General features: G+C 57.6%; 1 protein-coding gene and 1 pseudogene across 1 annotated transcript in view; both read right to left on the minus strand.

Moving 5' to 3' along the window:
- The window catches only part of CAPN2 (calpain 2), a 40,528-nt gene extending 17,008 nt beyond the window's left edge, over positions 1–23,520 (minus strand). The window contains exons 1-3 of the mRNA XM_027611687.2: positions 23,152–23,520; positions 18,674–18,743; positions 400–518 (exon numbers count right to left, since the gene is read on the minus strand). Coding sequence (XP_027467488.1) covers positions 400–518; positions 18,674–18,743; positions 23,152–23,388 — 426 coding nt within the window. The 5' untranslated portion in view covers positions 23,389–23,520. The remainder of the gene's footprint in view (positions 1–399; positions 519–18,673; positions 18,744–23,151) is intronic.
- Positions 23,521–23,973: 453 nt separating this feature from the next.
- Positions 23,974–25,914, minus strand: LOC113932577 (annotated as a pseudogene).
- Between the last annotated feature and the right edge of the window lie 407 nt (positions 25,915–26,321).

Raw genomic sequence — 26,321 nt, forward strand, 5'->3', positions numbered from 1 at the left:
GTCCCCAGGACCTATCCCTGGACCCCCAGGTTCTGCCCTTGGCCCCCAGGACCTGCCCTTAGCCCCCCAGGACCTGTCCCTGGCCCCCCAGGTCCTGCCCTTGGCCCCCCAGGTCCTGCCCTTGGCCCCCCAGGACCCATCCTTACCTCCCCCAGGACCTGTCCCTGGCCCCCCAGGTCCTGCCCTTGGCCCCCCAGGACCCATCCTTACCTCCCCCAGGTCCTGCCCCTGGCCCCCAGGACCTGTTCTAGCCCCCCAGGATCTGTTCTAGCCCCCACAGCTGTCCCTGGACCCCCAGGACCTGTCCCTGGCCTTGTAGGACCTATCCTTACCCCCCCAGGACCTGTCCCTGGCCCCCCAGGACCCGCTGGGGAGAAGCCTGAGCCGACACAATGTCACCTGGAAGTGGAAGATCCCCGCATAGCTGTCCTGGAAGCTCTGCTCTAGGGGCACGACGCGAGCCAGGACCTCTTCATTCAAGGTGAGGGAGGCAATGGCCGCCAGTAGCCAGCAGTCACCTGCAAACACAGCACGCAGCTCCAAGTAGGAGTCTCACCCTGTCTCGCCCCGGGTGCTGGAAGCTGAGGACGAGCCCCCACACGACAGGCGGGTTGGAGGGCTGGTGACATCTTTAGTGCGGGGAGGGGGGACCTGCTCAGAGGCGGGAGGATCCACTCTCGGGAAGACCTGTGAGAGCCGCGCTGTCCTCCCGGCCAGGCCACCCACCTGACCCACGGAGGGTGTGGCAGGAATGACGAGGTGCCCACGCTTCTGGGAGTGCGGGGTGTGCAGGTGAGCTCAGGTGAGCTGGGGAGCAGAGGACGCAGCAGCACGGGTGGGACGCGGTCAGCGGGAGGAGGGCATAGAGGCCGCCGGCAGGTCCCACGCAGGCTGTCCTGCACGTCCCGCACGGGGCAAGCACGGGTTCCAGGGTCAGAGAGGGCGGGTGGCCGGGCTGCCCCCCGCGGGCGAGGGCACATGGACGGTGGTGGGAGGGCACCGTGCGGGGGCACAAGAGCTCGGACGGTCGGACGGGCCCCTCCCTGAGCTGCCGTGTCTCCTATGGCTCACAGGTGGCTGAGCTGTAAAGTGTGTAAAGCACTCACACGCCTGCGGCAGGTGCTCAGCACGCAAGCTCCGCAACCATCTTACGTGGTCAGAAGCGAGCCGTTGTCAGCAATGGCACATCGAAGGGGGCTCACGTTCACCTCCAAGGGCCGGGGCCCAACAGGCTCCCGGGGGAGGCCCAGGACCTCAAGTTCATGCTAAAGGGGCGTGCGCTTTCCTACCACCTCCCGTAGCACTAACAGGAAACAGCCGTGCAGGGGCTAGTTGGCATCGTTGGATTTATGTTTACTAAGGACAGGGCTCCTGAAGATGCTACTGAAGGTCACCGAGTTCTTCTGGATTCCGGCGACTACTTAGTGTCCTGACGGGTGGTGTGTGGGGCAGCTCTTCAGGGTGCCATCTGGAACCCAATGCAGGCAAATGAATCCCCTCGATCCTTCACCTGGGTGGGTGCAGGGTGCTGGGGACGCAGCCGTGGCTTTCTGCTTGCCTCCGGGAATCCTCTGAGAAACCAGCTGCCCACATGCTCGGTCTGTGAGGTTTCAGTTCCAGAGGCAGGCCTGCGGTCACCCAGGCATCACATTTCCGGCCTGCAGTGGTTGGCCTGGAGAAGGTTTTGTGGCCCAGCCAGAGCCCGTCAGGTGCCACGAGAGCTTTACAGGGGCCCTGCTGCCGTGGGAGGGGCAGCCTGCCCGAGAATGGGGCCATCTCAAAGGAAGAGGGGCTGGGAGATGGAAGGAGTTTAGAAACCAGGTCCTGATGGCAACCCTGGAGACCCTGAATCAAGCCCTACCTGCAGCCTGATCTGCCTTGGTCTTTTCTGCCACGTGACGTGATGACCTCAGTCTCCCCGAGTGCTAGGGTAGCGCGGGCAACAGCTCTCACTTGCTGAGACCCTCCGGTGTGCCAGCCACTCTCCTGAGAGCTTCGGGTCATTACCTCCTCTCCTCCTCCCAGCACTCTGTCAGGAGCATGACCGTCCCTGAGTCAGAGCGGAGCAGACACAGCTCAGGAGATTAAATGCGGGGCCGATGATGGAACAGCTACAAGGCAGAGTTTAACAGGTGTGATGTTTCTGTCTGTCAGATCCCAGAGGCAACCTTTTGGGTCAAGTAGGCTTTGACAGGAACCAAAGTAGAGACCCTTTCGTGTTGAGAATATGGAGATTGCAAAGAAACCTGGCGGTGGGAGTCTTTAGCTCTCACGGGGCAGGAGCCAAGGAGTCCCCAACGGGGGGATGGAAGTCTACCCAGAGGGGCTTCCCTGTGCTGAGCCCACATGCCTCCTGGTCAATAAAACAGACGATCTTCTGGCGGTTTCTGAGCATCGCGCTCTCCCGCGTGGACCGTATCATACTGTCCCGTCTGCAGGACAGGCCCACCATGTGGCCACTGTTCCTGGGCTCACGAGATCTCCTTTCCAATCCTCTCCTCCTCCCCTGATCTCGGGTCCTCGCGTGGCTTTGGTCCTTCTCTGGAAGCCTGGGGATGCCTGTGGTTCTTCCTCTTCTTGAGCGAATTCAAGATTTTCTGGGCATCTTGCAAAGTGCTTGGATTTGGGTCAACACGTGGAGGAGGACAGGCTTGTGGACAGAGTGGTTCAAGTGTAGGATCCCAGAGACAGAGTCCTGAAGCCAGAACCCCACACCTGTTGTGCAGCCCTGGGAAGCCACGAGCACCCTGGGAAGAGCCGTTCAGGGTGGAGGGACTGCAGTGGCAGTGGGTCCCTTGGACCCCCCCCTCCCCCGTTCGGGCTCCCGGGGTCCCAGGAGCTGGTGCTTTGACATGACGCACATGTATCCTGCTCTGTGGCCTCAGACGTCATGGCTGTTCCTGGGATGTGACCGGGTGCAGGAGGGACGGGGCTCTTGTTTATTGTGGGCCATACATCTAGGTCAGCACTGGCCCCACACCCAGCTCAGATGTCCACTCACCACCAGACCCAGAGGCTCCCGCCACATCCTGGAAATCGGTGGCCGTGTTCCGTGCCTTCCAGTTTTCTTCCTTCAGCAAGGCCCCCGCACCCCCTGCCCTGTGCAGAGCTGTCCCAACCTAACCGGTTTCCTCTGAAAGGGTGTGTCATCCTAGAATGCCTCTGGATGATGGCACTGTGGCTTTAAGCATCGAGTGACTTGCTTGAGGTCAGGTGTCCTGAAGGGACGGCGCAGGCGGCGGAATCCGGACCTGCCCTGAGCCATAGCGGGCAGGCAGCATGTGCACAACGCTCTGCAAAGAGCATGTTGCACAGGTATCTGTAACCCTTACGACACAATCACCCGGGCTGTCGTTGCCTCTGTGGGCTGAGGAAATGGAAGCTCAGAGGGCACTCAGGCCAGAGGTGATCCGGTCTCCCAAGCAAATCCTCTAAATCAAGTCCTGGGTTTTGTTTAAAAACGGAACCTTGCTAGAGACTGACCCCACTAGGAATATCCAACTGCAATCCACGCTTAAAATGGAGGGGTAACACGCCAGCAGCTTCATGAAATCCTATGTCATATCTGAACTCCCTCAGGCCACGGCTCACGGGACAGTAAAACTTGCCACCTGTCGGATGCACGGTGACTCACTGGGACGGCAGGACGTCAGCCTGTTGTCACACCGTCAAGACAGGGGCACCAAGAGCACAGCAAACAAGAGGGAACAAGACTCAGAGCATTTTACAGCCGAAGACTCGAAACGTTTCCTGTGAGCCCTCCAAGCTGTGGGGCTGAAGGCTGGGAGGCCCCTGGAAGAGTGCGCGGATGCCTAATAAGGTGAAAGCGTCGGAAATCCTGTTTTACACTCGGATTCCTAACTCTCTCCCTCACAGGGCGCATCTCGTTTCCTTACTTCCCCCGCTCCTGTGAGCATTCTCAGCATCAGGGACTAGAATAGTGACATCATGGGGACTCACGACATGGCAGGTCCCTGGGCTTTACCAAAATCATCCTCTCATTTCATCACAGAACAAACAGGCAGGTGCTGTCGGCCTCTGTCACAGCGGAGGACAGGAGGCCAAGGGAGGCTGGTGGCCTCCCGAAGTCCCCGTAACGAGCCACCGTCAGGTGGGTCTGAGCAAAGCTTTTAATGTGTGACCCACGTGGTCTCCTTTGCGAATTTCCAAGGCATCTAATTCACAGGATGTTGTCGTGGGTACTTCTGTCCTTGAGGGGGGACCTGATTGTCTCCGTGTCTGGCTGCACGGTGCTCACTAGCACCCTGCTTGCCGCCTGGATGCCATGTCCGCGTGGGGCCCTCTCCTCCCCGGGAAACCTGTCCCACAACCTCCCGCTGCAGCCTCGGGTCCTCTGTCCTCCCCATCAAGGTCAGCCTCTCCCTTCCCCCAAATGATTCACAACTGCCCTTCTCCTCTGGACAGTCCCGCAGGGACTTGTTCCTGCAGAGGCGAGGTGGGTGGAGAAGTCCCGGGAACCTCCCCCAGGCAGAGCCTGTTTGGGTCAGTGGCATCAGGATCCGGGTACAACCAGCTGGCTGGGTTAGGACTGGTGAGACGGCGATGCACCTGTCCACTGCTCCACTGGTCTAGCCCCAGGAGAGCCTGCGAGGGTGTCTTTCAGTGACAAGGACTGTCCAGGAAAGCTGCCACACAGACGGGCTTGGAAAGATGCAGATGTGTAGTTTTTTGGCTTTTAAATTACCTGTCCGCAAGAGAGAGGTGAAGGTGGGCGACCACCCACACCACGTGGGACTGTCCCTGAGCAGCACACCACGAAGCCCCTGCTGGGTGCAGAGTCTGCTTACACTCGGTCACCGTTAATGACCTTGTCTTCACTTAGTCCATTTGTCTCAGAGCAGAGATGACGGTGGTGGGGACATGCGTGCCTCCCCAGGTCCAGTGCACACCTTCATCCTGCCCTCCGCCCCGGAGCTAGCCTCCCTGGACGAAACCGTGGGCTCCCAGCGCCTCTCGCTGCGGGCGGGTTTGGCCAACGGGAGCCCTGGGGAGCACAGGAGAGGAGGGGGAGGGTGTGGTGAGAGTATTTCTTCCTGGGCTTGGCTTGAGCTGTGCCCCTCGACCCCGGGCACTGCTCCCTCGAGGTGGCATCTGGGCATGACCTACTTACGCCCAGTTCTTGAGTCCTGACACCAGCTCCACCTGCTAAATCAGGGCCTCTCCTGCCAGGGATCTGGTGATACTTCCTCACCAGGTCACAGAAGGCTTCCAACACACAGTGTGTATGGCCAAGAGTGTTCAAGACTTGGCTGACTGTGGTCTATCCCTCATCAGCTATTCACCCTTAGCTAACTCCAAGGGTAACATCGTGCATGGAGAAGCTCAGATAATCATTTACCCCATTTAAAACGGGGCCCAGATTCTTGGCTAGAAAAAGTCATCATCGTAAAAATGCCACTTCCTCCTGAGTCAGCCTGTAAACTTAATGCAATCCCAATAAAAATGGTAAGAGGATTTTTTTAAATTTGGAACTTAGCTGATGTAAAGTTTATAAGGAAAAATTAAATGTCAAGCATAGACAGAAGAAAGTCTGGGAAGGGAGTCTACCTTTATCAGGTATTAAAACAGGCATAAAGCCACAATAATTAAGACCATACAGAACTTGTGCATGAGAATACAGATACATGGCGTAGAACAGAAAGTTCAGAATCATTCCAAACACAGGAATTTAGTGAAGATACACTATTCACATGTGGAATTGGAACAATGGAGTGGCCTTCTAGAAAAAAAATCAAGTTCTAGTTCATCTTGTCATAGGGGTAAATTCTAAATGGAATAATGTTCATATTTTAGCATTTAACATTATATATTTTAAGCATATATTCTAATGTTATTTACATAATCCTACATAAATATGGTAAATCTAGCCATCTGTTTTATTTGTATTTTGATTGCCTATGTATTTATGCCATATATCTTAACTGTATCTTAGTATATTAACATGATAACATTATAAATACAATGTTTTTATAGATCCATAGACATTCTGGAAGAGACAATGGGAGAATTCCAATATAATCTGAGTGGAGATAGGCTATGGAATTGTAACCTGGAAGCCATAAGCCTTTTATTTTTTTTATTTTTTTTATTTTTTTTATTTTTTATTTTATTTTTTTTTTTTTAAAGATTTTATTTATTTATTTGAGAGAGAGAGAGAATGAGAGATAGAAAGCACAAGAAGGAAGAGGGTCAGAGGGAGAAGCAGACTCCCTGCTGAGCAGGGAGCCCGATGCGGGACTCGATCCCGGGACTCCAGGATCATGACCTGAGCCGAAGGCAGTCGCTTAACCAACTGAGCCACCCAGGCGCCCGCCATAAGCCTTTTAAATGATAAACTTAACTACATTAAAGTATATTAAAAAAAGTCTACATGGTAAAAAAAAAATCGTAATTAACAAAATCAAACTAAAAAAAAAAAATAAGGAAAAATACTCAGATCCCAGACATTGTATATAAACTTTTCTAGTAAATAAAGAAATGAGAGCTCCATAGAAAAATGGACAAAGATATAAGCAGTTCATGGAAAAGGGAAAAACTAATGTCTCAAACACATTAGGAGCTCCTGGCCAGCTCAGTTGGAGGAGCATGCAGCTCTTGGTCTCAGGGTTGGGAATTCGAGCTCCAGGGTGCCTGGGTAGCTCAGTCATTAAGCATCTGCCTTCAGCTCAGGTCATGATCTCAGGGTCCTGGGATCAAGCCCTGCATTGGGCTCCCTGCTCTGCCAGGAGCCTGCTTCTCCCTCTCCCACTCCCCCTGCTTGTGTTCCTGCTCTCGCTATGTCTCTCTCTGTCAAATAAATAAATAGATCTTTAAAAAAAAAAAAAAAAGTCGCAGGTGCTACCGACTGAGCCAGCCAGGCGCCCCCAGCTTTAGCATTTTTTTTAGATCAAGCTTTCACTGCCCCTAGATTTAAAAATTAGCACAAAGGGCACTAAAAACTGTGGACTCCTGCCCCGTCTTAGTCTCCCTTCCCGAGGCACCCACGCTCACTTCAGTTAGCCGATTCTTCTGAGATTCATCTCTGTATAAAACGAGCATGCTAGGGGCGCCTGGGTGGCTCAGTCATTAAGCATCTGCCTTCAGCTCAGGTCATGATCCCAGGGTCCCAGGATCGAGCCCCGCATCGGGCTCCATGATCCGCGGGAAGCCTGCTTCTCCCTCTGCCACTCCCCCTGCTTGTGTTCCTGCTCTTGCTCTCTCTGTCAAATAAATAAATAAAATCTTAAAACAAAACAGAAACGAGCATGCTAAACTGTTGGGTTTTGGTTTATTGATTCTGGGCCTTATCTGAGGATTTCCTGTGATGATGGGTGAAGGCTCCATGTTTCCATGGGAAATGCAAAGCCAAGCAGGTCAAGAGTGGAGGCTTCCCAACAATAATCTGTGGTGGCTTCGGCGGGGAGAGGGCACGATGGGCATATTTTCCACATACTCGACCCTGGAACCTTCTGGCATGCTTAGGGAGGGTGCACCTGCTGTTGGCCTGCCCAGAACCAGATCTTCTCCGGGGGGTGGGTGAGGCTCTTCCCTGGCCATCCCCCATCAGACCTAAATGCAGGGACCTCCTCTGGCAGCTGAGGTCCTTCTGACAGCATCTGTGGCTCTTTCTCTCCCTAGATTTCGACACCCCCTTCTTTTTGGATTGTCTTTTCTTTAGAACCCATGGTTTTTCTTCACAAGACATGGTTTCATTGTATGCACTGGGGGAGGGGTCAGGCCCCACTGAGGGGAGGCATAGTAAATTTTAGCACCTTCTGTCTACTTTGCCTGAAGCTCTGACTCCCCTGGGACTCCCCTGTCCAGCACCCCAGACACGGGCAGGGACAAGGGTTGGAGCTGGGTCACCACAGGTCCTTGAACATCCGGGCTGCTGGCCATGCCCATCATTAAAGGAGCAGACAAGGTTCTGCCCAGGGGTTCCTGAACCACCCACTGAAGGTCTGACTACAGGCTCCAGACTGGCTGTTCCCACATCCGGGCTCCCCCTTCCTCCCCCCACCCCCCGCTGAACTCCTGCCCCTACTAGTCTGTTCTGGAAGACACTCAACTGGTACAGGCCTGAGAGGCTGGGGGCGGGGTGGGGGGTGATTTTCTGCCCTGCTTCCTATCCTAAAAGCCCACCTGGGTACCCCAACAGCCACACGCTCAGTCAAGCATGAGCTGCCTCCGCGAGCTTGCAACCCCCTTTCTCCAAAGACCCCACACTGCATCTCGACTTAATTCCCAGAGCAGAACACAAGAGTCCTCACCCCACTGTGAGACCAGACCTCGAGTGAGAACTCCGGAGAGCTTCTGAGAGGCTGAACCAGGGCTGGGGGCGGCTAGGAAGGCGGCATTACAGAAACGGCCCAGGGGAGGGTGTCCCAGGGCCAAGACAGACTTGCCCCACCTCTCACTTGGGTCGACACAGAGATGCCTCTCCTCCCCAGGGGGCAACCTCGGGATCCCTGCAGGAGATGTGCCCGTGTGCCCTCCTCCCAGGCCCGCAGCCTGGACCCACCTGTTCTGACTCCCTCCTCTCTGCTTCTGTCAGGTTCTGGGCTCCTGGCTGTTCTCTCTGTCGTCCCCTTTGGCTGGGTTCAGCCAGGCCCCTAGGGATCGCCCTTCCCGCGCACCCTCCTCCCCGCGGCCACGTTGTCCCAGGCGCCCTCTCTGCCGACACGGAGCCAGGAGCAGGTGCACAACCCAGGGAGTGCCAGTCTCGCGGCTGAGAGCCTTGGGTGCCTAGCGAGTACACAGAACAGGCGGGTGCCAGAGGGTCCCAGTAAGGCTGGGGTTGATGTGTTCGCTCACCAAGGCAGGCTCCCAGGGGCGGGGCTGGCTGTTCCCCAGCTGCTAGGCTGGCCTTCAGTGAGCCCCAGACCACGAGGGGAAGGCCTCCTGCACAGACCTGGGAGGCCCGACCAGAGGCGGGTGGGAAGGAGCACAGGACATGTGCTAAGACCTAGGTCTGGATCCTGATCCTGCTGGTGACAGGTGCACCTGGATATATTTCTCAACTTCTCTGACCTCACATTTTCTTAGCTATGGTAGTCAGAAGGTTGTTAGGAGCCGATGCAAAAGGCAAACTAGGGGTCCCCAGATGGGCTTCAGAGATGTGGAACCCCACACATTCTGGGCAAGTTCTGCATGTGAACATGTGTTTTTCTAGGGAAGGAGTCAGGGGAGAAAGCTGGGACCCAGAAGAGCGAAGTCTCAGGCTGTGGTGTGTGGTCCCAGAAAGGATGAGAGCGGACGAGGGGGGCATGTGAGGAGGGGGAGCCACAGAGGAGAGGATGGGGGGCCGAGGGTCCCTCACAGAACACAAGGCAAGAGGGCCCTTTAAGGGCACAAGCACCCTGCCTCCTCCCCCTGCAGGTGGACCACCTTCTCCCTGTGTGTCTTGCTGTGGGTTTTTGCACGGAATTCTATCTATGAATTTTGTGTCTAAGGCAGAGAGAGATCGCATGGATTAATTTATTCACTCAACGACTACTGAGTGACCTTCTCTCTGTTCCCCCCCACCCCCCACCCCGGGCACCTGCTGGCATCACTAGGCCCCTTGTGCTCATGGGCCCCAGGGAATCCCCTCCAAGTCCAGACCTGCCCCTCCCTTCTGACTTGCTTGGGAAAGGAGGATTGCGTTGCAATTTGGGGTCATTAGGCACAGATGCCTTACCCTCCGGACTACCCTGACAAAGGTTTAAGTGTCTCCGACTGGGCTCACCCCCTCCTGGCTCCGGCCTGAGCACACGGGGCGCACATAGCCTTCCCCACACAGCCCTCCAGGCGGCCTGATGAATGGCTCCTTGAAGGTCCAGAGCCCTCTTCTGAAAAGGTGAATTCATACAGAGCCATGTCAGTAAATTTCCAGGGCTGTGCTCCCCGGCCTCTGTGTGCGTCCTAAGTCAGCTCTGTGCAGGGGCCGAGGTCACCGGGGGCCCACCGCCGGGAGCGGGACAGGGCTGGTTTCCTAATATTTGCGGCCGTGGGGGCGGGGGGGCTTCCAGGCGGGGAGCACAATGATATTCGTGGCATGCTTCCGCCTGCCATCAGGGATTTCCCTCCACAAACAGGAAAGTGAAGCAGAGAATCCAGGAGACGCTGGGCTTCGGTCTCCCTCCCCCCCAGAAGAGTGTGGCTGCCCGTGACGGGTCCCAGAACAGAAGATCCATGAGGGCAGGGCCCGTGTCACCGCCGAGCACGTGTCCCTGACTCGCCGCACACACAGCGTGTACACGCTTCAAACACACACGCTGAGAAAGCGCAGACAATGCATCGCCCAAGGCCGGCCCTGACGCTTCCTGGAAGCCCTCTGAGCTTCGGCACCCCCACTGTTGCTTCTCTCGGGCCTGACGAGCCCCTGGCCCCGTGAGAGCCTCTGAGCACCCCCCTCCTTGCACGGACCCTGGCGGACATGGATACAAATATTCTCCCCCCGCCCCCGTCTGCTTTCTAGTGCCTTGTTTGCTCCCTCTCCCCTCCACGCCTGGTGTGCAGGCTCCGGACAAGAGTGGCTCTAGCTCTCAGGGGCTTGGGCCAGTGTGAGGACAGGCAGGGGACCACGATCACAGGTGGCGGTGAGCCCTCGGCTTCAAGTCTGACCAGGGTGGGGGGCTGCAGGGGGGGGTGGGTTAGGAGGGTGGGGGCTACAAGAGGGGCGGGGCTGCAGAAGGAGTGGGGAGGGTAAGGGGGAGGAGGGATGCAGAAGGGGTGGGTAAGCGTGTGGGTTAGGAGGGCAGGGGGCTAGGGGAGATGGGCTTGAACCGGTCCTGAGGAGCAGGTGGAGGGGAGGAGCCCTTGCAGGGCTAGGGAAGGGCAGGTGGGGACACCTGAGCAGTGCAGGGGTGGCTCAGTCCCAGAGGAGCAGGGAGCAGGCACAGGCGGGGCAGGGCTCCAAGTGAGGGGAAGGTGAGGTAGAAGAAATTAGACTAGACTCCACCAGTTTAGGGAGGGTGCTCCGCCTCTCCCCTTCTGCACCAGACCCTCTAGACCCAATAAAGCCTCACACTTTCCAGAAGGGGGCACTTCCCACGGGAGAGTGCTAACTCTGCCTGGACACCTGCCCTCCACCTCATTCCTTGGTCACCCTCGGGGACTCAGTCCCAGCCCTTGGGGGGCAGGCCCCTCTTAACCTCTTGCTCTCCCCCTACCATGTCCCCAGACTGCACCGGTGAGCCCAGCCAGCTGAGTGCCCCACTACCCTGCATACTGGGGGATCCCAGAGAACCGAGCCACCCAACCATGACGGGCTAGTATCCGAGCCTCCCTGGGTCACCGCTGGTGAAGGACAAGACCATCATTCCAAGGGGAGGAAGCATGGCATCTTCCAGAAATGGCAGCCACAGTATTTCTGGGGTCACACGCTCTTCTAGAACCCGGGCCAGCCTCTGAGTGTCTCAGTGGATAGGGTTCAGCAGAAGGGGTGCCGCGTGACCCCTGAAGCTAGGTCATAAATGGTGAGGCAGCTTCCTGGGGTCTCTCCCTGGACAAGGGAGAGCCCAGAAGCTCAGCTCACTTGAGGCTTCCATGGAAGAGGCCACATGAGAGGCACAGGGACCCCGGGGCCCCTGCTGACCCAGCCTCCAGCCCAGGCTCCAAACAGGTGGGTGAGGGGCTTTCAGGTGACCCCAGCCCAGTGGCTGAAAGTGCGGGAAGGGCCCTGAGTCACGGGGCTGACCCCAGCCATCCTTCAAACCCATGTAAGTGAACAGAAAAATCCTGTTATTTCGAGCCACTGATTTTGGGGGTGGGTTACAATGCTAGATACAGGTGTAGCAAGACAGGGACCTTCCTGGAATCCGCTCTCCTGAGATCTGGCCAGGACGATGCACCTGCTGACTGTGACGGCCTGCCCCGTTGCGGGGGGGGGACACCAGCAATAGGACAGCCAGCATGGAGGTGACGGTGTGGGGATGGCGCACAAGGCGCCCAGTCACTCTGCCGTCGCCGGGGCATCCCAGGGCCCGAGATGCAGTCCACACGCCTGCTCTGGGAGGGGAGCACCTTCCAAGAAGCAGAGGCAGCCCGTCTTCTGCTGCAGAAACTCCCCGGGGTGGGGGAGAGCTGGAGCCCCTCCCACAAGTTCAAACATCCCAGAAATGCACCCCACTTTACATGCCGGTTCCTCCCAACTGTGGGGGGGTTACAGAGCCTTGCCCATTATTTACCACCGCGGCTCCCTCCTCCAGGCTCCCTCCAGGCCCCACTACCCTCCCACCCTCTCCCCTGCACACTCCGGTGCTGGTGTTCTGGTGTTCGGTGATTTTCCACCAGGGGCGCTTTGCCACCAACTCCCCCACCCCAGGGGATCTTGGCAACGTCTGGAGGCATTTCTGACTGTCAAGTTTGGGTGGTGCCTAGTGCACGCAGTGGCCAGGGGCCAGGAATGCCGCCGCCCACCCAACAGCACGGAGGGTGGGAGGCCCTGCCCTATGTCCAGTCTCAATGGCCCTGGTCTCACTGTGTTAGTGCCTTGCTCCTTTGCTCTCTGCGTGAAGCTACACAAATTCCAAACAGAGCAGATGCTGAGGCTGGTTTTGGCCACATCTGACCCCTCCTGACACACTGGTGTTTAATGGTCTCCAGCACAGGGGACAGGCCTAGGCAGCCTGTGGAGGGAGGCCACTGGACCGGCTTTGGAAGGAAGGGGACAGAAGCTCCGGGGGGCTAACTGGGGCCACCCCTGGGAGCTGCTGGGGAGGGGCTTCTCTAGAAGATGCTCACACCCTGCCGGGGGCCCAGGCCTGTGGGATGGTGGCTGGTGAGTCCCATAGGGGTCCCTCCCATCACCCTTCCATGCCCCACAGCAGCCCAGAGGAGGGCACCCCCAAACCAGAATGCCCCCACACCCAATCACTGCTCATTTACATCCGAGGCTATGGGCGACAGGCCCCACCCCGCCCTGGTTAACACAAGCCTCCTTCTAGGAGCCAGCGCATGATCCAGACAATGTGTCCCTGCCCCTCCCTTCCCCTGCCGGAGCAGGGGCCCTACAAAGAAGGAGGGAGCTGAGGACTGAGCCCTGACTCTGAACTTGCCTGGACCACTGGATGCTGGGAAGGGAGTCCCTGCCCCGCAGCTGGGCCCTGGCTGGTGGAGGACCAGCAGGAAGCCACCAGCTGCATTCCCCAGCTCTGGGGACTGGGGCGCCGTCAAACCCACGCCCTTTCTCCCCCGCCCCCCGCCGCCTTCATCCACCCCACAGGAGGAGCCCCCAACCTCCTGAGTCCCTGGGAGCATCCTCAGTGTTGAACTGTGGACAAAAATCTCCCCATGGGGGGGGGGGGACGCGAGGTGCAGGAGAGAAGACCCCAGTACAAAGTAGCCCCACAGGAATGAGTTCTGCACTCTGATCCAGACCCCCAGACAGACCAAGAAACCGAGTCGTGCAGCTCCCCACCCGACGGGAAAGGGAGGACACTAGCATCACCTTCACTCCCACGGCGCAGGCGGTAGGCGGGAGCTGGGGCTGAAGGCGCACTGCAGGCAGAGCGTGGGCCCCGCCGGTGGGGTTCAGGGGACTGCACGGGGCCCCGTGAGCTCTTCTCCGAACACCACCTCCTGTCCCTCTCCACAACTTCGGGGGCTGCCGACCGCGAGGCCCAGAGCCCGGCCGGGCAGGTACCAAGGGCCGGCACCGCGCACGCGCGCACGCCACGGGCCTCCCCAGGCGCACCTGACCCGCTCGCGGGAACAGCGCGGCCCACATGCAGCACTCAAGCCCCTCCCACGCGCCCGGCCGCCCGGAGCTGCACAGGTGCGTTCAGTTTCAGCCTCAGCCCTGCGGCAGGTGCTCCCCTTAACTCCCAGTTCGCCGATGAGGCAACGGAGGCTTGAGGAGGACGGCGATCCGCCCAAAGCGAAGAGCCACGTGCCACAGAGCCACGGCCACGCTCGGCCTGACGGACCCCCACGTCCCCCCTTCTGGACCCTGCTGCTTACAGGTGTTCACGGATGCATGTGCCCAGCCTGGCTCCGGCAGAGACACACAAGTCTGTGAGGACCATCCCAACCCGGAGAGTAAGGGGCGGGAGGCTGGACCCCAGGGCGCCCCGGGCCGCTGCGCCGCCCCCCCGCAATGGCCACAACGCACACGTGGCTCGTGCTATCTATCGTCCTGGAGTGCAGACACAGGCCACTTCGTCCTGGTTAACGCACACCTGCCTGCCAGGCCGGCCCCCGCCGTGTGGACCCCCCCCCTCCTCCTGGGGCTCCATCACCCGCACTGCTGCTGGCCAGTGCCTCGCCAGCCCCGCCGCAGCTGGCCCGTTGGGGGGGTGATCTGAGCAGGGCTCCCCAGACCTTGACCCCTTGCGGGGGGCGGGGGGAGGGTGCAAGAAGCTGGGGGGAGGGCTTCCTGCCAGCAGAAGGTAGCATATTTTTGGAGTCACAGAATGTCAAAAGTAGTGGGATCTTAGGAAAATCTGATCCAACCCTAATCTCAGGGGCAGACAAGGGAGGCCAAAGGGATGTGGCCTGGCTCTTGGGTCAGGGAGCCCCTGACAAGTGAAAAGCCACAGTGTGATCAGAGGCCAATGGGGAGCAGGGGAGCCCTGTAAACTCCTCCTGGGCACCCTGGGATTTCAGATGCAAATGTATGCCACAGTGCGGGGGGGGGGGGGTGGTTCTTTGGGGGGAGAATTTCCGCTGCCCCTGCTCTCTGGGGTCCGGAGGTCAGGAAGCCTGCTGTTGTGCTGACCAAGGCTGGGGCACCCGGGGCAGGGCAGGGGCCTGGGGAAAACAGCAGGGTTAGCGCTCCAGCTGTCCCAGCTTCTGGGACTGTCCTAGGGCAGCAGGAAGGGAGCTGGGAGCATGGCTGCAGCCTTCGGGGAGCAAAGCTGGGGGTAGTATTTATAACTGGAAGGGAGGCTGGGAGGAAATGAGTCATAGCGGCCACACATCTGCTCTAGGAGCTGGAGACGCCCTGGGGGGAGGGGCGGGGGGGGCAGTGAGGATGGGGCTGGCTGCGAAGCGACTGTTGCAAAGAGAAGAGAATGTATTTACTTTCTCCACCAAACCAGCGGACACTTAATTTTCCATCCTTGTTTTAAAACTACACACACTATTTTTTTAAAGGCACCTGCACATTCCAAAATAGAGGGGCCTCCTACAAGAACCCTAAAATGCAAGAAGCATCGGAAACTGCCACAGCCCAGAGGAGCCCACGCAGACACAACAGCCAAACATAACGTGGTCCCTGAGTGGGATGCTGGAGCAAAGCCAGGACACTGGGAACAGCTGAGGAAATCTCGATGATGCCATATCAGTGCTGGGTCCCGAGCCATAATAAGAGCTCAGCAAGACGGGGAATCTGGGTGTGGGGTAGGTGGAGTTCTCTGTACTGTCCTCTCAGTTCTTCCATAAATCTAAGACTGTGCCACAAAATAAAGTCTATTAACATTTCAAAAGGCACCTACCATAAAAATGACTTTTTAAAAAAATTATAATGTAAATCATCTAAAGTTATTTACAGGGGCGCCTAGGTGGCTCAGTTGGTTAAGTGTCCCTGATTCTTGGTTTTGGCTGAGGTCATGATCTCAGGGTCATGAGACCGAGCCCCGTGTGGGGCTCCACACTCAGTGCGGAATCTGCTTGGGATTCTCTCTCTCCCTCTGCCCCTCCCCCTTGCTCGTGCATATGCTCTCTCTCTCTCTCTCCAATAAATAAATATCTTTTAAAAATAAATAAAGATTATTTACAACACTTATTAGTAAAGTTCTGGGTGAGTCAGGTTGGATGTGGATTTTCAACTGTGCAGGGCATCAGCGCCCCTAACCCCCGTGTGACTCCAGGGTCAACTGTAGTGTTGTTATTCCCATTTACGGAAGAGGAAACTGAGTCTCAGCTTGGGTAACCTGCCCCAGGACCCCCAGGCTGATCTGGTGGAGGAAGCAGGTGCTTCTCCAGTGGGCTGGGCTGTGGGGAGCACACCTGTAGCCAACACCGCCCAGTAGGTGCTCTGGGGACCCAGGTGCCTCTTGGGCGTGGAGGCAGGGTGACTGGAAAACATCCTCCAGGTGACAATGACACAGGCTGTGCCTTTCAAGAGCTCTGACAGCTGCTGGTGGCCTCGAGCCGTCCCCCGGGGGGCCTGGGGTGGGGGTGGGGGGGAGACCAGGCCTGGGGAGAGCAGAGAGAGCTATGGGGGGCTGTGGGGACTCTGGGGGCACTGGAGAAAGCTCCGCAGAGGCACAGTGAAAACCTATGGTGGGAGGAGCTCAGCTTCCGGACTTTCCCGGCCTCTGGGGGCAGTTCTAACCTGTAAGAGCAGGTCGCCAGCCGTGAGTCCAGATTCTACTTAGCTGCTCTTGCGGTAGGGGCAGTTCTGCAAACAGGGTGCGAACGACTTCGCTGGGGCTTTGGGCTGTGCCTCCTGGGAGAGGGGGGTGGTTTGTGGACGGCCCACTGCTGGGCCCGCTGGCACTCAGAAATGCACAAGTCTACGGACGGCACCGCCCGGGGTCCCTGGTGAGCCAAGTTGGTCTCCGGGCAGAAAGTGAATTTTGCTCTGAGAATGTCACCTTCCGGTCCCCTTGACACAGTCACGGTGTCAGGGCAGCTCTGAGGAGTGCAGGAAGACATACACTTGGATCCGCGTCTCTCCTTCGGTGCATTTCAGCTCTGTGGCCTTGCCTGTACCCCCAGCCGCACCCCCGGGCTGTCTTCTGGTTTGCGTGGTGGGGGGGTTCACGGCAGACTTGGGGTGACTGCCTGCGGCTGGGCACACAGAGGTGCGCATGGTGGCCGGGCTGTCACTGCTGCAGATGGTCTGGCCGCGCGCCATGCTGGAGCATGTGGTCCACGCGCCGTGGCAGGCGGGAGTAACTACTTTAGAACAGCCAAATGCCTCATCTATGTGAGGACTTGCCCACAGTCCAGGAGCTGAGCCCCGGCTGCCACTTGTGTGGCCAGCTGCCGCGCCACGGTCCCCTGTTCCACATGCTTCTGAGCCTGCTCGGACTTGGCCACAGTCACCACCCTGTGCCCAGAGACCAGAGGTGGGTGAGAGTCCAGACAACCACATTCCACAGGCGGTCCTCCAACCAGGAGCCTCCAGAAGGAAAGGCCAAGAGAGCAAATGGCCTTAGAAATTACAGACCAATGACTGAGGAATTCTAAAAGGGCTGATCACTCTTGATCTTGTTTCTATTTGACCCAGGGCAGATCTCAGGAATCGTACCCCTGGAATGTAAGGTCCACTTGTCTCCTCTCTGAAAGGCCTGGTGCTATGTAAAGAACACTCAAATCCTGCATTTGCTACTTGCAATTTGGCCCTTGAGATGTCATAACACTCTATTAAAGTAGATGTTCGGGCCACGTGTGGAGTCCAGCCCCGGTGTGACCCATCCCCCAATCCCCAGAGCTGGCCAAAGCCTCTGTCAGCTAACTCCGATTGCCCAAGGACCCCTGGCTTCTATTGTTTGTGGGGGAGAGGAAAGGAAAGGGGGTGGGGGGGTGTTCTAGGCAGGTAAGAATGTGCTCCGGCATCTCAGGCATCTGCACACAGAGGTTGGGCTCACGCCAGCTGGGCATGTTCTCCGAGAGGCATTTCCTGTGGGGCTCCCAGAGTCCCTCACACAGCTGGAGGCTGAGACTCTCCAGCCCCCTTCTACGAGTGTGGCCCGGGGGCTGAGGACACAGGCCCTGGATCATGCGGTCCGTGCTTGTATCCCAGACCCCCACTTCCACTGTTACTCCCGGGACCTCAGTGTCCTCATCGATAAGAATAATCACAGCACCGCGGGGATTCTGCATCTTGTCTTAGTGTATGGTACACAGTGTTCACTCAAGAAACATGAGCCGCTATTACTCTGAGTATAGGAACCTTGGCAAAGTAGGCCAGGAAAGGCGGTACGATTCCAGCTCATCGATTTTGTTGCAGGTGGACTAGTCTGGGGAGCAAGGGGAAGCTGATCGCAGGAAACAAGCTTCTGGTTTATCGGAGTGACCACAGGCTCCTGTTCCTTACGAGGGTTCTACGAGCATCTCAAGTCATGGTCCCAGGCCCACGTTAAGCCTTCACAGAAGCCTTGGGAGAGTTCATACCAAAGCCGGAGACTCGGCAGGTCCAGGCTCAGCAGTCACTGCGTCCGTCCGGAGGGAATGGGGGCTCGGCCTCAGGCCCTCACAGTTCAGCTCCCCCCTCCCCGTGCGTTTAAACCAACATTACAACCACCTTTGCAACGAGAAGCGCTGCTTCCAGCTGTTGTGATACCATGGTGAGCCCGTCTTGCAAACACTGAGAACACTCTGGTGCTCTGACTTCCGCTCAGCAGCGAGCTCAGGTTTCCCTCTTCCCTCACACTGAGTCACCACCCCCGGTCCCCGAGCCCCCAAGAACGGAGGTGTCAGGGCTGTGACTGGCCTCGGGGAGTCCTCCCACCTGGCCCTCAGCCCAGAGACCGACTGCATCAGCTGCTAGCCATTCTGCCCCTGGGGAGGGCCGAGCGCAATGGGCGGTTGGAATCCAGAAGCACCTGCACCCTCCAGTGGGCGCGTCTGTGTAGTCTCAACAACCAGCCCAGAGCAGGGGACTCAGGAGGCCTCATGTGTGCCTTGGGATGGGCCCCTCAGGGGAGAAGAAATGCCAGGAAGCTTCTGGAAATGGAAGCCAGCAGGCTGCAGCCTTGCAGACGAGACCCCACAGGCTATTTCAGGTGCCGTCACTTACCCAGGGCTCCTTGGCAGATGTCCGTGCGGGTGGCCCCTCCAATAATAAACTGCGGGTCATTGCAGATCTCCTGGGAACGAGACCCACACAGTGCTGTCAAGCCACCAGACACATGCTTTTGGGGTTAGGACACCTCCGTTCCCAGCGGGTGCACCAGATGCCTTCTCCCCTCGCCGCCCCCCCCACCAGGGAAAGTTTTGCAGTTAGAGCCAGACTGCCATGGGCAACTTCTCGTACCCCTGCCCCGTGGAACCCCAGCGCCCCGCACTGCCTACAGCCTACTTCATGTCTCTGCTTCCTCTCCATCAGCTGTGGGGTCCCTTCATACTCTGGGGCCGCCCCACCAGCCCCTCTCCTCCATTCCTGCACGTCAGCTGTTTTGTCTTCGTGGGATTCCTTTCCCACCCTGTTCTCTCCTGTTTCACCTCCTACTGTATTTCAAGCTTTCTTGCCGCCTCCTCCATGAAGCCCTCCTTCACAGTCCAGCCCTCGCTCGTGTCTGGGATTCTGAGCCCCCGAGCACTTGTACTCTGCGGTCTGGTATTTAGCTGTGCCCCGTCCAGTGGTGCTGCTGGGTATGTGCAGGGGAACGGATCTAGCCTTCTGAAGCCGCCCAGCGCCCGGGATACCAGCAGCATCCGTGTCTCGGGAAGCCGCTGCAGAGGCGTGCTGTGCGTGGTGCTTTATGTCATGGGGCCCTCTTGGGGACTCAGATGGGTACCGTCCCCATTTTACAGGGAGGAAACCGGCCACGGAGATAAAACAATGTAAAACAATGTGTCCAAAGATAGGGGCTCTAAGTTACAGACAGTGCTGGGATTTGCACTCACTGGCGGATAACAATAGCTCTGTACTGAGGTTGCCTCTAACCGATTGGTAACAAAACTCTAAGGGTGTTACAACCTCACTGATTAGTAACAAAACTCACAATTATCACCCCCCCACCCAGCCCCATGGAGGCCAATCGGGAACAATTCTGGCCCCTCCCGCCACCCTCTCTGTTTCCTGATTCTGAAGCGCTCCACCCCAAAGCCGCAGAGGAAGCCAGAGGAAGCCAGGCATAAATCCAGGCTTTCATCGGCTTGGGCGGCCTCGGTGCGCCGGCGCTCCACCCCACACCCCTCGGTGTGTTCCTCTGGGTCAAGCAGAAGCCTTTTCTGGGTGGGGCCTGGGTCCGGCCCCCCGGCCCCTGTCCCTGTGCATCACTCTACAGCAGAGTGCATTCCTTTCATGCCTCGCCATGGTCCCCTCCCTGCTCAGGTCGGTCTGCTTGGGGGGATGACGGAACAGCCGAACCCGCCAGGCAAGCACTCATGCAGCTGATCGATGGACACACTGGGCTTGGTGCCGAGAGCCCAAGAATCACACTGCGTTCCTCTGTGCGCCAGGCTCTTCCACCAGCAGGATTTTCCACTGTTTCAGAAACTTTCCCACACCTCGGGCAGCCTCTCCAAAGAAGGCAAAGCCCAGGGTGGCCCCTGGAGGTGCCTCAGGAAAGTGAGCCTCGTGCACGGCATGTAGGCACTGGATTAAACCCCGATGTGACCCCGGCGACGGGGTCGAGGCTTGGGCTCTGGGTCCAGACAAGCGGGGTCTGAACCCTGACCCTGCCATTCCAACGGGTTCTAACACCCGGGCAAGGTCCTCCACCTCTGTTGGCCTTGGTTTCCTCATCTGTGGAATGGGGATGGTGTGACAGGTGTACCCCCACAGGGTGTTCAGTGACACCACGTGTCCTTGGTGAGCACCCCACAGAAGTCAGCTATTGTCACTGAAGAGCAAGGGGATGATAGTCCCTGAATCTGAGGCCACCAGAGGTCTGTGCTCTCTGGGCACAGGGGGACTCAGGCAGCCTGCCCCTGCTCTGACCTCCCCAGCACTGCAGCTGGTCTCAGCAGCAAGGTCAGGAAACCCCTCCGTAGGGAGGAGCACACCCTCCCGCTCCGGGCCTGCCCGCTCCCTGCTCTCCCTTCCTTGGGACCTTGTGTCACCAACTCCTGCTGTCTGCCTGTCTCTCACCCCTTCCTCCCTGGTGACTCAACACATGACACATCCCACAGCCTCTCAAACCCCACGGCCCGCCCTACCCACCACTCCCCTGTCCCTTTTCAGACACCCTCTCAAAGGAGCTGATGATGCTCTTCCTTCTTTGGGTCCCTCACTTGTGGCGCCTACAGCCCCCAGCCGACCGGCTCTGCACCATCTTCCGACCGCAGCTGCTCTTCCAAAGTCCCCAGTGACTCGCTGGTGTCCAGATCCAGGGGATATTTTGTTTCCCTCGCCTGACCCCAACCCCAGCAGTGTTCGAGAAGGCAGGACGGAGGCAGAAGGTAGCTGTCCAACCCACAGGCTGGACAGAGTCCCGGCTCCACCCTGGACACCTGTGTGAACAAATATTTAACTTCTGCAAGCCTCTAGTTCCTCAACTGCTGAATGGGAACGTAACAGCCTCCCCGCCTCCCCCCCCGCAACTTGTGAAGCTCGCAACCTGTCTCATCTGAGCTGGCAGGGTCCTGAGATGGCTCTAGATCTCTCGCCCATCTGGAAGCTCTACAGGCAGTTCTACCTCCTGGGTGACCTGCCTCCCCTCACCAGCCCCTAAAGTCTAAGGAGGCAAAACTAGACATACTGTGCCTGGCACATAGTAGGTGTTCAGCAAATGCTTATTTTTTTAAATTTAAAAAAATTTTTTTAAGATTTTATTTATTTATTTGAGAGAGAGAATGAGATAGAGAGAGAGCATGAGAGGGGGGAGGGTCCGAGGGAGAAGCAGACTCCCTGCTGAGCAGGGAGTCCGATGCGGGGCTCGATCCCGGGACTCCAGGATCATGACCTGAGCCGAAGGCAGTCGCTTAACCAACTGAGCCACTCAGGCGCCCCAAATGCTTATTTAATAGTGAATGAGAGAACAAGTGAAGGAGTGTGCAAATTCACTCTGTAAACTGTGAGCGAGGCGCCATGCTACTGTCAGGTGAATACATTCTTTTACTTGTCACTCTCACAACTATAACTTCACTTGAGGCTCATTACAATCCTGCCTTCATTCATTCCCTGACTCCATGAAGAATCACCATCCCTCTGTTCACAGGTGTATCCCAAGCATTGAAGACAGTGCCTGGCATGTTAACAGGCGCTCAGGACCTCTGGATGAGGTGGCACTGATCTCTGGGGACACATTGGTGACCAATACACAGGGGGTCCCTGCAGTTCCGAGGGAAGGACAGATAATACATAATTATATCTATAAACTGCGAAAACACTTGAGGAAAGTTAACAGGGCTCTGTGAGGAACAATAAAAGATAAAGAATAATAAATAAAGAGGAAAATACTTAGGCAACATCTCTCCTTTTAGATGAAGAAATGGAAGCAGAGAGGCTAGAGGTCCAGGCAGCGACACCCAGCAGGTGAGCAAGAAATGAACTCAAGTGCTGGGGACCCCGCCTAGGGCATTTTTACTGCGCTTGCTGCTTATAGGCTGGGTTTAGGGTAACAGGTGACCTGGGAGGTCCAGAGGAGTAGACACAGGGCAGCAACTTTATTCTCAGGTCAGGAATCTAGAGCCTGGGCTCCCAGGAAGCCTTGTTCAGATTTGGCGGGGGAATCCCATGCAGTGTCCCATGGCAGGTGGAGCCTGCAGGGATCCATGGCGAACCGGATGGACAACTGGAGGAGGGGGCAAGCTGTCCCAAGGTCTGCCAGGGCAAGGGGCGTGGGCAGGACATGGGAGCTTAGAGGGGCCCCCGAGATTCCCCAGGGAGCATTCTGGGCCAGTGCAATGAGGAGGAGCATCTGGCTCTGTGCTGCATCACTCCTGTCCTTCGTTAATCATCAGGGTAAATGTTACGCGGAGATCTCGCCAGCGCTCCCATTTGGAAAAATAAACACGAAACTCTGATTGGATAAATCTTAACCACGACTGCATGAGACAATCCTTACGCACAAAAGGACCAGGCTGCGGGTTTCCCTCTTCCCTGAAGCAGACACAAGCTGAGTTAGAGCCTGACTTTTCCTGGTCAGATACTGCCTCCCACCCTCCTTTCCCCGCAGACCTTCCTCCCACCATCTCCCCGCGGGAGTCCAAGCAAAGTTTCTCCCAGGCCCCCTATGTCGCCCCGACATCTCGTGGAGTCCGAAGGCCGCTCCCCTGGCCGGCCTGGTAACTGCACCGGAGGGCAGGGCGCGCCTGACTGGCTGGGTAAGCGCCGGGGTGGAGAGAGGCCAGGCCCACGCGGCGGACGCGCCTGCACCGAATAACGGGGAGGGGCGCGCTTGGTGCGCTCGTGGCGCGCTCCCGGCGGCCGGCGCCGGCCCTCCCAGACTCCGCTGCGCTACGCCTGCCGGCAGCCTGGGCCCCGCACCCTTCGCACTCCACCCACCCCGGGCCCCGCGCCCCCCGCCGGCCCCCGGCCCCGCACCCCCCCCACCTCGGGCCCCGCGCCCCCCGCCGCCCCCCGCAACCCCCGGCCCCGCGCCCTACCGTGGGCCGCTTCCACTCGATGCCCTGCGTCTTGCTGGAATAAGGTCCCAGCTCCTTGAAGCCCAGGGAGGAAGGGATGGCCGGGAAGGAGGGGTCCTGGAAGAGCGTCCCGGCCTCCAGGCACTCGTCCCGCAGCGCCTCGTAATCCTGGTTGAGGTACTTGATGGACTTCTCGTGCGAGCCCAGCCCCTCGGCCGTCTCTCGGTCCTTCACCAGCTTGGCCGCGATGCCGGCCATGGCGCGGGGTCTCGGCAGGGGCGCGGCGAGCAGGGACCGGTGTCGGCAGGGGCGCGGCCTGTTCGGGCGCGCTGCGGCTAGACTGCGGTCCGCGGCGCGGCCGGCTGTGCCTCCCCCAGCAGGAGGCGCCCCCTCCCGGCGGGGTGTGGCCTCGGCGCCCGGAGGGGTGTGGGGCCTCCGCGCCCGGAGGGGTGTGGCCACGTCGCCCGGAGGGGTGTGGCCTCGGAGCCCGGAGGGCGGTGGCTTCCCGGAGGGGTGAGGCCTCGGCGGCCCGGAGGGGTGTGGCCTCAGCGCCCGGAGGGGTGTGGCCTCAGCGCCCGGAGGGGTGTGGCCTCGGCGCCGGGGGTCGGGAGCTGCCACCTGCGGCCCCGACCGGCCGCCAACGCTCCGCCCCCAGGGCTGGAAGGCGGGTCCGGGACTAAATCAGCGGCCATCACCGGGCCCCCGACTTTGTGTCCAACAGCGCGCAGACGGCCTCTCATTTACGCCCTCAGCAACCTCGGGAGACAGGTGTCCCCCCACTGTGTTCCCATCCTGCAGAGGCGAACAGCGGGCCTCGGAGAGGCTGGGTGACCCAGTGTCGCATCAGCGGTCGCGGGCAGCGCGGGGATTCCGAGGCCTCAGCGCCTGTTAGAATCACACGCTGCACATCACACACAGGGTCCCGGGGTTGGCCACTCAAAATACATCCCGAATTTCAGGTTAGCACCAATATTTCCTCAGTGTAAGTATGTCCCGGATATTGCAGGGGCATACTTATACTGATAAGGTACTCGTGGGGCGCCTGGCTGGCTCAGTCGGTGGAGCACGCGATCTTGACCGCGGGGTGGTGAGTTCGAGCCCCAGGTTTGGGTGCAGAGATTACCAATTCCAGGTATTGTTGTTTATCTGACACTCACCTTGAAGGGGAGGATGGAGTCAATACCGGTGGGGTGTTTGGAGAGCAGAGCCGGCGACCCCTCCCCCGGGGGCGGGGTGCTGGGGGAGGGGCTCGGAGGGAGGGAGCTTCTTGGCTCCATCCCGGAGGCGCGGGTGCGCAGGGACTGCTCGTCCTCCCCCTCCCTGCACTAAGAGGCAAGCATTTGTGTTTCAGTGGGAAACAGGGGGTGGCTTTGCCCTCTCTACCTTACCCCAGGGGACACTTGACCTTGCTGGGAGACATTTTGTATTGTCAGGACTGCGGATGGGGGGCACTGACCTCTAGTGGGTAGAAGCCAGGGATGCTGCTCAACTTCTTACACCACACAGCAAAGTGATCTGATCCCAAATGTCAGTAATGCTGAACATCCTGGTTTAGAGCACTTCTTCCCAGCCTACCCGATGGTCACCTTTCATTGGGTGTGAGTTGTTTCATGACTGAGTTATAGGTAACGGAGCCGCACAGTGTAGGGATCCACGTGAATCCTGTCCAGTGCAGGGGTCTCCCGGCCTTGCGGTAGTCCGAGGCGGTTGGCCCATTCATTTCAATATGCTTCATTTCATATAAACTGGTGCTTCTTGCACTTTCCTTTTGAACCAGATGTAGCATCTGCTTAGTTGCCTCATTTAATTAATGAGCTAAATGAAATCTTTAACATGTGTTCGTTTTATAGCTAGATGAGAGTCGCTCATGATTTAACGTTTTTTTTTTTTTTAATCATCTTTTAGGGGCGCCTGGGCGGCTCAGTTGGTGAAGCGTCTGCCTTCGGCTCAGGTCATGATCTCAGGGTCCTGGGATCGAGCCCTGCATTGAGCTCCCTGCCCATCCGGGAGTCTGCTTCTCCCTCTCCCTCTGCTGCTCCCCCTTCTGCTCTCTCTGTGAAATAAATAAATAAAATCTTTAAAAAAATAAATTATCTTTTAGCCTGAAGAACAGGAAGAATAGATAGTCCATCTTGAAGCATAGTTTGAGATTTGAGTATTTAGAATTTGCTAGACTATGACCTGTCAGGAAACACTTAAAAGTCTTTGGAATTAAAAAAAAAAAAAAAAAGATATCCTGGGTGTTCTCTGCAATGTTAGGTTTTTTTTTTTTCTTTTCCTGAAACCATGTTTTATTATGCATCTACCCAGCACGAGGGGGCAGGTGCGGCAAACTGCAGGTTGGCTTTCTTCTTGGAGTGCACCTCCAGGACGCCCTCTATGTGGTCCTCATGCGTGAGTTCGGGGCGCGCCCAAACAGTGCGATCATGCCCGCCTCCACATACATGGCCTTGCATGCGGCTGCACTGAAGTCATCCGCATGGCGGGCCCGATCTTTGTAGTTCACATCAGGACTGATGTTCACCTTGTGGGAGTAGATCTGCAGGATTCTGGCCCGGGCCTCCTCGCTGGGCATGGGGAATTCAATCTTTGGGTCCAGACCGCCTGAGCGGAGAGTGCGGGGTCCAGGATGTCCACCCTGTTGGTGGCTGCAGTCACCTTTACCTGAGTGTTGGGTCAGAACCCATCCAGTGGGTTCAGAAGCTCCAACAGTGAGTGTCCTCTGCACCTCCCAGGCCTTCTCACTAAGCCGACTTGCCGGGGATCTGATGAGCTCCTCTCCATCCCTTTCCTAGTCTTCAAGCTATTTCACAACTCTGTAAGTTTTGGGAAATTGATAGTAATGCAAATAACTCTTGTCCATATACATGCAAATAGGCATTCCCTGCTGAAAGCTTGGCTCCACAGCCTCCCTGTTTTACATCTATGAGCAGATCTCAGTCCTGCATGCCTAACCGTCTGCACTTTTAGATTCTCCTTTGAACTATTTTTTTTAAACACCTACTGGTTCCCTTCTTCATTAATGAGTTAAATAAAATCTTGGACATATATTCATCTTATATTTGTATGAGAGTCATTATTTTACTCTTTTAGGAAAGTATCTTTTAGCACACTTTTGTGCACAGGCCCTGATGCTAACTTCCCACGTTTTCGGGGTTGTCATGGAGTGCAGGGTGTGTATTCAGTCTGTG

This window comes from Zalophus californianus, chromosome 10, assembly GCF_009762305.2.
Source record: "Zalophus californianus isolate mZalCal1 chromosome 10, mZalCal1.pri.v2, whole genome shotgun sequence".
Classification (NCBI taxonomy): Eukaryota; Metazoa; Chordata; class Mammalia; order Carnivora; family Otariidae; genus Zalophus; species Zalophus californianus.